Source organism: Bos mutus, chromosome X (assembly GCF_027580195.1).
Source record: "Bos mutus isolate GX-2022 chromosome X, NWIPB_WYAK_1.1, whole genome shotgun sequence".
Lineage (NCBI taxonomy): Eukaryota > Metazoa > Chordata > Mammalia > Artiodactyla > Bovidae > Bos > Bos mutus.
The window spans coordinates 122,314,774-122,327,929 of record NC_091646.1 but is presented as its reverse complement, the minus strand read 5'-3'; the positions used below and the strand labels follow the sequence as shown (position 1 = coordinate 122,327,929).

General features: G+C 37.8%; 1 protein-coding gene across 11 annotated transcripts in view; it reads right to left on the bottom strand.

Moving 5' to 3' along the window:
- The window catches only part of BCLAF3 (BCLAF1 and THRAP3 family member 3), a 51,464-nt gene that overhangs the window by 24,661 nt on the left and 13,647 nt on the right, over positions 1–13,156 (bottom strand). For all 11 annotated transcript variants that reach the window (XM_070366491.1, XM_070366490.1, XM_070366492.1 and 8 more), the window contains 3 exons: positions 11,896–11,970; positions 8,904–9,473; positions 7,875–8,531 (listed from right to left, as the gene is read on the bottom strand). In XM_070366491.1, coding sequence (XP_070222592.1) covers positions 7,875–8,531; positions 8,904–9,473; positions 11,896–11,936 — 1,268 coding nt within the window. In that variant the 5' untranslated portion in view covers positions 11,937–11,970. The remainder of the gene's footprint in view (positions 1–7,874; positions 8,532–8,903; positions 9,474–11,895; positions 11,971–13,156) is intronic.

The following is a 13,156-nucleotide window of genomic DNA, read 5'->3' as shown; positions in this document are numbered from 1 at the left end:
AGCTAAACAATTTTTACTTCAAAAAATACAGCATGGCATTGAAGACACTCAATATGCAAAATATAATCAGATTATTTTCTACTCCAAAATGTCCATAAAACTATAAAGCCAGCAAGCTGACACTATCTTGAAATACTACCATTCTTTACAAGCTGATATCAAACATAATAATGTTTCTGACTTCATAAAAATCCTTAAACCTCTATGTCAGTAATGAGCTGAGACTAGTATTTTGAAATCAAATTCTGTTTAGCTTAATCACTTACAAAGTCTCACTGAACTCTCAGAAAATAGCCTTAGTTGTTAGCAAAGTTATGATCATGAGAAGCAATGATACTGTTCACCCTAAATATATCCTTAAGGATATACTACCATTTATAATATAACCCCAACCATCTTACCATTTTAATACTTTCTGAATCTTAATAACTTTCATTAAGCACTTTCCTGACCTTCAAGTACCATTATAATTTTATGATTATGACATATAACAATTATTCATGCCAAACAAAGGGGCTCAGAGCTCACAAATATTAATTTTTGCAATACCTCTATGCAGAAGGTGTCATGATACTGAGACAATAGATGTCATTTGTTTTGCTTTTCATCCCCGAGGTTAAGCATTCATTTGCATGTAATCCTTCCAAATGTCATAGTGGGAAAGTATACTTTATTCTAAGAATGCTACTCCCGCTTAAAACCACTCAAATTCTTCATCTGGAGGCAGTTTATGCGTCAGAAAAGAAAATGCCTCATTATTTATATTTATTCCTCATTTTGGACCCAAAACGGCACTAACCAGCTTATACCCATCTCACTCCTCTGCATTTAACTCTGAATAGCTTCTGGCTCTTCCTAAAAAATAAGTTCATTATCCAAAGAATTAAGATTTACAACTGCTAGGGTTTTTTATGATTATGTTTCAGAATCCGAAGATAAATCCAAAAGAGAGCCCTGAAATATATTTTAAATAATAGCAGCACCACTAGAAAAAAATATCTCTTCATGCAACAAAAATCAATCGGATGGATACATTTGGGGCTGTGGGTGTACACATGCACGTATTTATTTACTGACGTCACTTAACAGCCATATATCTAAAACTGCTCCAAGGTTATGAAGGGCTTAAAGATATTCATAACTGAAAATTTTAACTCTTCTAGCAAGATGGTTTTAAGTGCTTATTTTTAACTTCTCAGAGGAAAACCTTCCATCTGATTTTTCATGCTCCCTCTTAAATCAGCCCTGTTGACTCCCTGCCACGGCAGAAACATGGATGAGTGACTACGCCACAGGCTGATGCCACTGCCGTGGTTTCCTTGACTAATCAGAAAGACTTTCTTTAGAGGGCCCATTTCTCCTCCTAATTTGTTCCAAGCTTCTCATTCTACATCTGGTAACTAGTAAAAGACATTTAGTGATAAATGTTAGAAGCTAGAATGGACCTGTAACAACCTCTACTAACAAAGTAATTAGCCTCCAATTAAAATAAATAAATTTAAATAAAAAATAAATTAAAAAAAGAATTACATATGCTTTCTTTTCAAAGGGGTTTAATGGTACAAAAGCTCTTCCATACCCCATAACAGCTTTACATTTTTTTTTTTTACAGGAGAAAAATAAGATGTTTAAATAGAATAATAAAAATGATCTATAAGGGGAAATCAGTTGATAATGGTTTTCATTGCAGTCTCAGTTTCCCCCAAGACAAAACCAGCTGATAAAGGCTTCCAGTTTTTCACCAGATAATTATTAAAATTTACTTGTAATTTATGATTACTGTCATAACTCTTATCTCCCCACTCCAAGTTCAACTCTCAATTCATAGGAATGCTGTGGTATACTTTGAAGCTATACATAATTCTTGATATTTACCAGTTTAAAATTTTTCTCTAGAGATACCCCACAAGATTTTTAATAAAAAATATAAAAGTGATCATCTTTCTAGAAAATATACATGAAAAGAATATAACCTGAAATTTTGTTTTTTAAAAATAACTATACTGTTGCTATAAGCAAAAACTTCTAGAGACTTCAAAATGCAAAATGTTCTAGGTAGTTTCATTTGCAAATTTAATCACCTCTTCGTTTATATTTTAGTATTTCCTATGACATTACTGATCAACAAGTTTACAATTTCACAAAATACCCCCAAAACAAATAGTTAAACTGGAAAGACCAAATGTTCTCATTTGAGATGCATTTTAGACACTTTTAAAAATTAAAATATAGCCATCACCTGTATTCTATTAAATCTTCTGGGTTCTCTGTTCCCTCCCCCCACTTCACCCCGGTTTTCCTTCTCTATTTAAGGATATTTCCCCTGATGTTCATCTGAGTGTCATACATAACAACTAACAAAACGTTTTAAAAAACTACATTAAAACTTAATTTCCTCTTCTCCACAGTTAAAAAACCAACTGCCTGGCAAAACAACAGTAACAAAAACCGAACCACCAAAATCAATGGATAATCTCCTGCTCTCTGGAAGTTTACAATAGGTAACAAAATTCATATGACACATGTAAAGTTTTCCTTTCTCAGTTTTTTTCTAGCTAATAACTATCACAAAGCACTTTCCAAATCATAAGTTTGTTCTTGTCTTCCTAAGAACACATTTAGAATTTTTGGAGTTGAGGGAAATGGATTAGGGAGACTGCTACTCCCTTAATTCAACATCTCATTATTACTTTTTCACAAAAGTCCAGTAACTGGCCTTGTCAACCTCAGTGCCCTTTCAAGACACCTGATAGAAGGTGGCCAAAACTGAGCCCTCTCCCAGCAGCTAATCCTGTTACATCAGGCTGGCAGTGTGGCAGTCTTACCTTCACACCTCCTGCCCTTCTATTTCATTTCCCTAGATTGCTCAGAATGGCACAGCTCAAAGTTCCTGGGTGTGTTTTCTGTCTTGTTAACCTACAAATGTAAAAGGTCTTTCATCTCATCTCCACATGTCTAAAACACACCAATCTTCAAAGCCTAGCTCACATGTCAACTCCTGAAAGAAGCCTTCCCTGAATCCCCCAGCTTGGGATCATGTGAATCACACATCACACACCACCTCACACATCACTCCACTGAGCCATAGTATTACCAACATCATCTTCTTGCCTCTAAGACCAGGGGAGAAGAAACCTAATCCTATGTGGGTCCATAGTCCCAGGGCACCTTAACAGACTGTCTCACAGGGTAGGTCCTCAAAAAATATCTGCTGAATAAAAAAATGATAAAATGGAAAATGACTGGCACAATATGAAATGTAAGTTTCACTTTAAAAGATGACAGATTTCAAAATTCTGAGATCAATTTTTGTTTTTTAACTTTCTTGGCTTACTTCAAAATTTTTTTTAACTTAATTTAGATAAATTTAAATTTTTTCATTTTTTATAAGAGAAAATCTCAAATATATTCAAAAGTTCAGAGAATCCTATGATGAGCCTGTAAGTCAGCTTCAATAGTTACCAACACATGACCAACTGAAGCAGACTCACAGATCCAAGAGGAACACCCAGTTAATTTGGGCCCCAAAAGGCATAGCCAGGTGACCTGCCCAATGTTATGAAACTGCGCAGTGACCTACTGGAAGACAAAGACCTATACATCCCAACATCAAACAGAAAGTTTACCTCCCTATACCAGGACCCCCAAGACTGAGTGAAACACAGGAATGAAAGGGAATCTTTTCTCAATTAATTTTTTAGTTTAGAAAATATATATGAGAAATATTAGAAGGAAAACACTCGTAGATTTTTGTGATACCTAGCAGCAAGTTAGCAGGTTTGTGTATCACAAAAACATCTCCATCCAGCTTATTTTGCCTCCAGCTGAACAGTGCCCATCACAGGTAAGCTTGTGTGATTAGGTTACCTTCCTTCTATCCTAGCTGTGGTTTTTCACTCTTTCCCAGCCTAAGCAGCACCTGTTTGCCCAGAGCATCAGGGCTCCAGTGTCTTCTGGGGCTCATCATCTACCTCATTCCCCTTTTAGAATGGGGAAAAATGGGTAGGGTCAGGGATGCCCTCTCTGTATCTCTTCACTGGGAAATAAAAGGATTAAATGCAAATATGGCTGAGGCAGTCAGTCCAATGCTGCCTTCACTAGCCAACCTTCTCATTCTAGATGCCTAGTGCCAGCACCTGGGAAGTCAAAGGAGCCTCAGTGCAGGTCCACCTGCCCCAGCTTACTCTTCTCTGGAGACTGGCATGCCCTCCTTCCCTCCTCTCACCATCTTCCTAGCCTGACCAAGGTTCAGTCTCTCACCTATTCTGTCCAATAGTAAACCCAAACTCCCTTCATCTGCCCCATGACTTTCAGATGTCTACAACAGTGAGTGTTTGGAGTTCATAACAACCTTAGTACAGATTTTCATATTGTGATGCTCTTAACTTCATTCTGAAACATAGTTATGACTGATATGTAACTTCTACCTCTGATAATGCAGTTTCTGACAAAGTAGGTCACTAGAAGGTCACTAAGTCAACTAGGCTTCTATTTCTCAACATCAAATTATAAAATTAAGTGTTCAGCATCTCTAATGAGGTCTACTAAAATAAAATCCTTCAAAATTGTTACTTCTATTGACTTTGTTGACAGAAGTATTAACTATGCACTGAACATTCAAGGAAGTGTCACCTACTGCTATTCTAGATACAAACTAATACCTAGAAAAATCACTAGGTTTCAATTGCACTGATAACTGGAAGACAATGTATCAAAACCGGACCCAAGCTAAGAAAGTAAATGAATGTATAAAATGAACTGCCTTATTAGTTTCTCAAAAAAAAGTGGATACTCTAAATTTTAACCAACAAATAACCTCTCTGCACTCTATGATTATTTCAGTTTTATTAAGCAGAAGAAAATCTAATTTATGTTGGGAGTTGAGAACATGGCTCTGTTGAGGGTATTAACTATTAATACCTTTGTTTTATGGACACTTCATCAGTCCACACATAACTAAATTCAACCCCACAAAATTCTTCCACATTCATTCATCAGTTAATAATTATAATCAGAGAGAAAGATTTTTGTTGATTATGATGCAGTGCCATACTGAAAAGATGCATATATTTACCAAGAAAAATCACTAGGTGACAACTGTATGTTTTCAACTGCACTGATAACTCAAAGAACATGTATTAAAACCTGACCCAAGCTAAGAAAGGAAATGAATGTATAAAATGAACCACCATTTATACATTTTAAACAAATGTATAAAATGAAGAGTCAAGATTCTTCAAGTCTTTAGAAAGAACTTACAGTGAAGCTCTTTATTACACAAACCATTCTGTAGGTCCTTGTCAGGTAATTCAAACATGTACTGACAGGTCCCGCTAATGGGCCATGAAATTCACAAGACAGTTTATAAATTCAAAACGAAAGGTACAGCAGCCTCAATTTTAGGAAGCTCATTTTTGTGACACATGATGAAGATCGAGCTTCTATTTCTCAATGTGAAGTTATAAAATTAACAGTGTAAGCATCAAGTTTAAGGATCTTACCTTAAGATTTTTATCTTAGGACCTTATCTCTAATAAGGTCTACTAAAATAAAATACTTCAAAATCATTACTTTTAGCATTCTTTGAAAATGTTACAGCAATTTATTAATTCTAATTTAAGTATAAAACATTTATTAAATATTTAAAAATTCAAGATTTTATTTTTAAATTACTTTTACTATCATTTTAAAATTCAAAGTTTTTGTGATTTTACTTTTATGTAAAAATTCAAGATTTTTGTGATTTGATTGCATGTAATTTTACCTCAAAAGAAAAAAACTGTAAACAAATATTAAATACTGAAATATGTAAAGGTGAGTATAATTGTATCTTCACTTTGAAATGCAGTGAAAAATTAAGATGGAATGATAGATGAACAGATGTGATTACAGAAGTAGAGTAAAATGTTAATTGTAGACTCTAGGTGGTGGGTATATAGGTGTCAACTGTACAGTTCTGTATGTTTTATTTCAACTTTCAATTATATTTCAATTATGTTTCAACTTTTCTGTATGTTTGAACATTTTCATAATATAAGGTTAGAAAGAGAAAAATCTTAAGGTAAGATCCTTAAACTTGATGCTTAGAGCAACCTTTATACTCTTAAGATTAAGAACTAGTAGAGCCTTTACGGAGAAGGCAATGGCATCCCACTCCAGTACTCTTGCCTGGAAAATCCCATGGACGAAGAAGCCTGGTGGGCTGCAGTCCATGGGGTCGCGAAGAGTCGGACACGACTGAGCAACTTCACTTTCACTTTTCACTTTCATGCATTGGAGGAGGAAATGGCAACCCACTCCAGTATTCTTGCCTGGAGAATCCCAGGTACAGGGGAGCCTGGTGGGCTGCCATCTTTGGGGTCGCACAGAGTCGGACATGACTGAAGCGACTTAGCAACAGCAGCAGCAGAGCCTTTATACTCTTAAGATTAAGAACGAGTAGGAAATATAGCACAAAGTGACTTAAGACATATTATATGAAATAGAATGTTGCCGTTTAGTCACTAAGTCATGTCTGACTCTTTTGCGACCCCATGGACTGTAGCCCACCAGGCTCCTTTGTCTGTGGCATTTCCCAGGCAAGATTACTGGAGTGGGTTATGACAACCATATATATAGTTATATACAGTTATGACAACCATATAGAAAAGTAGCCCCAAAAAGCTGTATCAAAATATTAATAAAATGGTCCTAGGGTAGTAGGATTATGGGTGATTTCCCCCTCCCTTCTATTTGTCCAACTTCTTCTAATATAACCACATATATAAATTCTTTCTGTGTACATATAAATATACATATGTATATTCTAAGGTATTTTTGCAAGTATAATGAACATAAAAAAAAATCAGGAAAAGGGACAGTTAAATCTAACTTTAAAGAAAGAAACAAATGTATTTTGTTTTTTGTTTTTTTAAAAAAAGACTATGGGGTTTACCACCCTCACTTTTACATTCTAACCTTGGATTTTGTTCCCTCTAGTTTTTTATTCAAATACAGATACGAGTCAACTGTGAACATAAATCACCAAATCAACATGGTCCATCACTTTTTAACTCACATGCTGGTAGTGTATTAAGATAACAAACAAACTAGCTGATGCATCCAAGTGTCAGTGCCTTATTATTCTCAGAATCCATAAACAGAGGTAATAGAATAAAGCATGCAATCCACTTTAGAGGAATAAAACCTATTACGAAAGTAGCCTTTTTTGTTAAAGTCTCATTAAGCGCTAAACCAAATGTCTTACAAATTGGCCTCTTTATAGACTCTAGCCTAATTCCTCTACCTAGGAGAAGCTAGTTGGTTGAGCTCCACTCCTTTTGAGATGGTAGCAAGAACCACGTTAAGTCATCCACCTCCTTGAGACACAAGGGGACATATAGATTTGATCCCCAGGCACGGACTCAGATCTAAGTCACTTCATCTCTCAAGGCCTCATGGTCTTTCTCTATAATATCAGGGCCTGCTGAAAGGTCCCTTCCAGGCCAAAAATTCTCTGAATTTCATGCAATAGGGAAAACAGGTTTTGAGAAATTGAGCAAGGAATAGGTCTCCTTGAACACTACCTGACCTATTTGTGGGTATAGAAAATGTGGAAACATAAAAACACGTAAATTCATGAAGAGGACCAACTCCATAGAATGCCCTGCACCCCAAAAGCATCTTCAGATACAAACACGGAAACAAACATGACATCATCCTGTATTACTAAATCACGGGATTAATCCCCATTACAGGGCTTTTTTGAAAAATCTGGCAATTCCCACCCCCTCACTTGATGAACTCTAAACATACTACGAACTCTATTTTCAAAGCTAAAAAAAAGGTGGCAGAAACAATTATTACACATCATTAAGAAAAAATGAAGATAATACCTAGATTTATTCTGTCCTTGCTTCACATCTACTTTAACTGTGAGTGACTTCTTCTTAAGAAAGACAGATGAAGGCTTCAAGTCGGAATCACTATTATCAAGTTGGTTAGAGGAAGAGCTGCTCTCTTTACTGCCAGCCCTTTCTTTCTTTATTTTGTCCTTCCGTGTGTCCTTACAGGATCTCAAATCAACATCGCTTTTATCTGAGTGGGTTAAGGCAGCACAGTCTTTCTTAGATGGCTTAGAAGATTCTTTGACTTGCCCACCTTCAGTCTCTCTCCCTCTTCCAGCATGAGAACAACTGGACTCCCTGTTCACAGGGCCTTTTTGAGAACCCAATTTTCTATCTTCCTCCTTAGGGTACTTCTGAGCTCTTTCATCATAAAAGTCCTTGTCGCCATCTGAGGTCTTCCGATATTTGTGGCGAGAATCACAGGATACTTTGGCTGCTGAACTGGTCTCTGGGAACTCCCTTGGAGCATATCGATAAGTTTGGGTTTCAAGGTTCCGCTGATCTTTCTTCTCTTGGTAAGGAGCAGAAAAATGCCTGGATTTCCACTGCGGGCTCCTGGCAGGCTCTCTGTTTTCATACCTCTCCACATCGTGAGGTCTTTTTGATGTGTGTCCGTATTTTCTGAAATCATGATCCTCAGGATACCTGTGTTGACATAAAACAATTTACATTTGCACTAGAGAGAAGAAAGTGAGAATTTATATGTGTCGAAAGTTGGGCAGCATGGCTTTAAATGCAAAATGTAGTGGAAAGTTAACCTATAATCCCTTAAGCCAGCTCATAGATGCACAAGGTTACTTACAGAAAATAGCATCTTTTAAAAAAATATATTCTAGCCATCTACATGATTTACTCTAAAAATAAACACTTCACTACTATCAGTAGACCAAAACTACATTGCAATGCTTTTAATCTTTTAGACAAAAGCTTTTCAAGGTTATCTTCAACCATAAAGTAAACAGACTTTTTCATTTGAGGCTTTATATCAAATTATGCTAGTTTAATATTTTTCTATACCTCTTCTGAAAAGAGATCCTTTTCTCAAAATCTTCAGAGCCTCTTCTAAGTGACTGAGAGTATTTTTCATCTTGTATCCTCTGGTACCTCGGTTCAGCTTCATGCCAATGTCCTTCGAATCTAAAAGAATCTGTTGTTGATCTCACAGGTGGTGTCCCTCCTTTTTCACTTCTTCTATTTCTGCGGTCATCAGGAATATATCTTCCTTGTGCTTTCTGGGGATAACAACTCCTCTGGTGCTCTCTGTAGAACATACCTTCTGAGTGTCTGGGCACATATTGAGCTCTTCTGTTACTATCATCTCCTCTTTCTGGTAAATATACTTGGGGAGGCTTATAAGTATAAAACTTTTCTGAAGAGTTTCCTCTTATGTTTGGAGAAGGTGATCTATGCTCGTAAGATCGGTAATGTATATTTTCATGAGAAGAAATCCTTGGTTTACTCTGTCCATATTTCTCATCGTCCATTCTCCAAGTGATGGGTCTTTTGGGATCCTTCCTATAGTCGTAGCCATAATGCTCAAATCTTTGCTTGTAGTGTTCAGAACTTCTAGGCACTGGTGATAAAGACCTATGTAAACAAATACAGAAAAGTTTAGTCCATTCAAAGATAATACACTAAGTTGGTATTACAGTGACTTATCCAAATAAAAAGTTTGCTTTCCCCTGCCTCTTCCACTCAGATTCATCAGTATTTGATATCTGTATTCTAAATTGTTCACTTGGGAGCCTGACTATGCTTCTGCCCAATTCAACACGCATACTCTTTTCACCTAAACTAATATACCCCATGTACATATCAAAATGGGCTGAGCACAACCATCCTTCTAGAGGAGGACCAGCTTAGGTACTCAGCAGGATCCATTTTGGAAGATTGCTGACAGCAAAGTTCTGGCAAAAGGGCCCGTCAACAAAGCTTACGTCAGGTTCCATGGTCAAGTAAGAAATAAGGAGAAAGAGGGTTAGAGTCACACAATTAAGTGTGCAGGAGAGTCTCTGGAAAACCGAACATAATCTCTGAAATCAAAATGGATTCTAAGAGTTTATGTTGCATATCAAATCCAAACTCAGACCCCAAACTGATCCCACAGTTTCCCTAACTGATTGTCTATTCTCTCTACTAAGGTTATATCAAGTAGCAAAAATTACATCTTTAAACAGCATGTGGAGGTGGTAGGAGGAAGAGGACCTTAAGAAGTGGACCTCATGCTTAGTCCTTCCAGTATTACTATTGACATAAATAAGTTTTATTTCCCAGACCTGTCCCCTTATATATAAAATGAAGGAAGTGCTGTTGAATCAGAGCTTTTAATTCTGTGAATATGTGCTTTAGTGCAGCTTTAATGATCTCCAGGGACAGCATGTCCTTTCTGTAACTACCTTCTTTAACACCTGAGCACTGCCAACATGGAACCTTTCATTCCAACTGAGGAGGAAGCCTTCTGTATCTGAGGAAACCAGTCTGAGAGAAGAGAAGTACTACCATCTGCTTCAAATTTGCACCTGGGGACCTTTCCTCCCATCTGACTTGTCCAATCTCCCAACTTCCTCCCTGAGAGTTTAATGTCTTCTAACCAATGCAGCAGCTACCTTTGCAGTTTTTGTTATCAGCCCTCCCTCTGCAGCAGCTGCCACGGAGTTGAAACAACCACAAGTAAAACTCTTTCCATTTGGTGACATGTCTGGGTTCTCCCTACAAGAAAGGAGGCTGATTTATCTTCCTCACGTACATACCAGGACTTATACACTGGATTTGACAATTTCTCCCTCTAGAGTCACCAAGCTAGATGCACTGGCAAGTGCATTATTCAGCTGAAGCAGAGACTCTGTCATCCAGCTGGCTGCAACTCTTCACAGGAAGAAGCAACTGAAGACCCTGAGGGCTTCCTGGAACACTCCATCTTTTCTACTGCTAAGGAGAAAAGCTGCCAGCCAGAGGCTGAGGTCTTCCAGACTGATGAAATATTCAATCTCTTACTTTAATCCTTACCTCACAGTGAGTACTGCTTTGGTATTATACCTCATATCAGGGTTCTATTGCACAGAGCCCCTTTCTTCTGAAGGAGACTGCTGAAATAGTGGCTATCATTTACAGTTCTCCTAAAGAGACAAAAGAGACCCAAGGAGTCTGTTGGGAGACTCCATAGGTCTTTAGTGCTCTGCATGCCTCCTGAGCTTCTGTTTCAAGGCAAACTCCCAGGAAAGATAGGGACAGGGCCTCCCTAAGGGGCAGAGAGCCAATGTGTTTGCTGTCCAGGATAACGAGATAATGTCTCCTCCAAGGCAAAGGCCGGGCAGGATTCCCTACTGTCCTTAATGGGGCTTGGGTTCCTCAGCTGTGTCAGCAGCTCCCACCCTCAGAGGACTAGAGGTAATGTATGTGTGTGTTAGTTGCTCAGTTGTGAGTGACTACATGGTTGCAACCCCATAGACTGGGGCCCACCTGGCTCCTCCATCCATGGAATTTCCCAGCCAAGAGTACTGGAGTGGGCTGCCATTCCCTTCTCCAGGGGATCTTCCCAACACAGGGATCAAACCCGGGTCTCCTACACTGCAGGCAGACTGTTTACTGTCTGAAAGCCAGAGGTAACGGGAACACAGGAACATGAAGCTCAGCCGCCTGCTGAACATGAGTAATAAAGGCTTTTGTCTCTGATCCAAGAGTGCCTTGTGACACGTTAATCTGTTAGCTTGCAAGCTGGGAATGATAGCAGACCCTTTAGAGTTGGTGACAAAGAGTTCTGAGAAGGCACCCAGAAATCAGGCACTAAGCTTGGCAGGGTCTTTTGTGCTACCTCACCAGAGCCTACCACAAAAGGGTGAAACAAATGACCTCTGTGAGGCCCTCCATGTTCAAACCATTTACTTCTTTGCATTCCCTTTTCTTTCTGAAGCTCTTCCACATTATAATTTGGTCTTGAAAGTGACAAAATGAAAACTGTTGAAGCACGTTCCAAACCCATGCTTACTCTGCTTAACTAAGGACTGCTCACCTGTGCCTCCACCTGGGGGATCTAGAGCGTGACCGTGCCATCCTTTGACACGTGAGCCACTATCCTCTTTTTACACTGCAAAGAAACACAGGATTAGCAAGTTTGTAGAAAGGGCCTGTAACCTGCTCCAAAAACAGTGAATGCCACTGACAAAAAGTAACTTAAGCCCTCTGTGCCTCAATTTCCTTATAGGACCCACCTTATTGGAATGTTGTAAACATAAAATCAATTACATCAAAGATAAGACAGTTTTTTCTGTAAAAGGCCAGAGCATAACTATTTCAGATTTTGCAGTTCATATAAGGTCTTCATCATATTATCTTCTTCAAAAAAATTTTTTTTAAAAATATAAAAATCATTTGTAGCTCAAGGACCACACAAAAATAGGCCCCAAAGGCCAAATGCATTGTAGTTTGATGATCCCTGAATTAAGTCATGAAAAAAGCTCAGAATACTGCCTGGCACACAGCAACTGCTAAATAAGTGTTTCAAAAAGAGGGAACACTCCCCCAGAATTCCTCTGAGCACAACCACTACTCCTCCTCCCCACCTTTCACCACTGGTTACGTACATATAACTGCAGTTACGTTCATACAATCACAATAAAAATATTTAGGAATACTTGATGATATATCCCACTTTTAAAATTGCTAGATAATAAGAATTACAATGCCTAATTATCATACTCAATTATCACCTAACTTCCACCAGATAAATACACCAAAACTTAAGCATGATTAGACATTTAGTTTGCTTCTGTTTTCTAAAACAAATAATGTCATATAAGTTAATTTTAGAAAACATATAAACTAGGTTTTAAAAATACATTTCAGTCTTTAAAAGAAACTGGTAGATTTAGGAACTGAATTTTTATAAAAAACACATTTGGGTATAATCTTTTATAAGTTGTTTTTAGTACAAGTCACTCAGTCGTGTCCGACTCTTTGCGACCCCATGGACTATATAGTCCATGGGATTCTCCAGGCCAGAATACTGGAAGCCGTTCCCTTCTTCATTTCAGTAATCTTCCTCAGTTCTGATACTGTAGTTAAGTAGTGCCCAATTAACTGGACCCAACTCCCTGATGGCTTTCAAAATTATTGCCATGGGTCCATGAATAATACACACAGCTACCAAAAACGGACTACAGAATGAATAAGGGTATGTCTCACATATTAGAACCTCTATTTCGCAAATTTCTGAAGATACTACAGCCACTGTTAAAATATAAATGACTTCTTGTCACTACGAAGTTTTATCA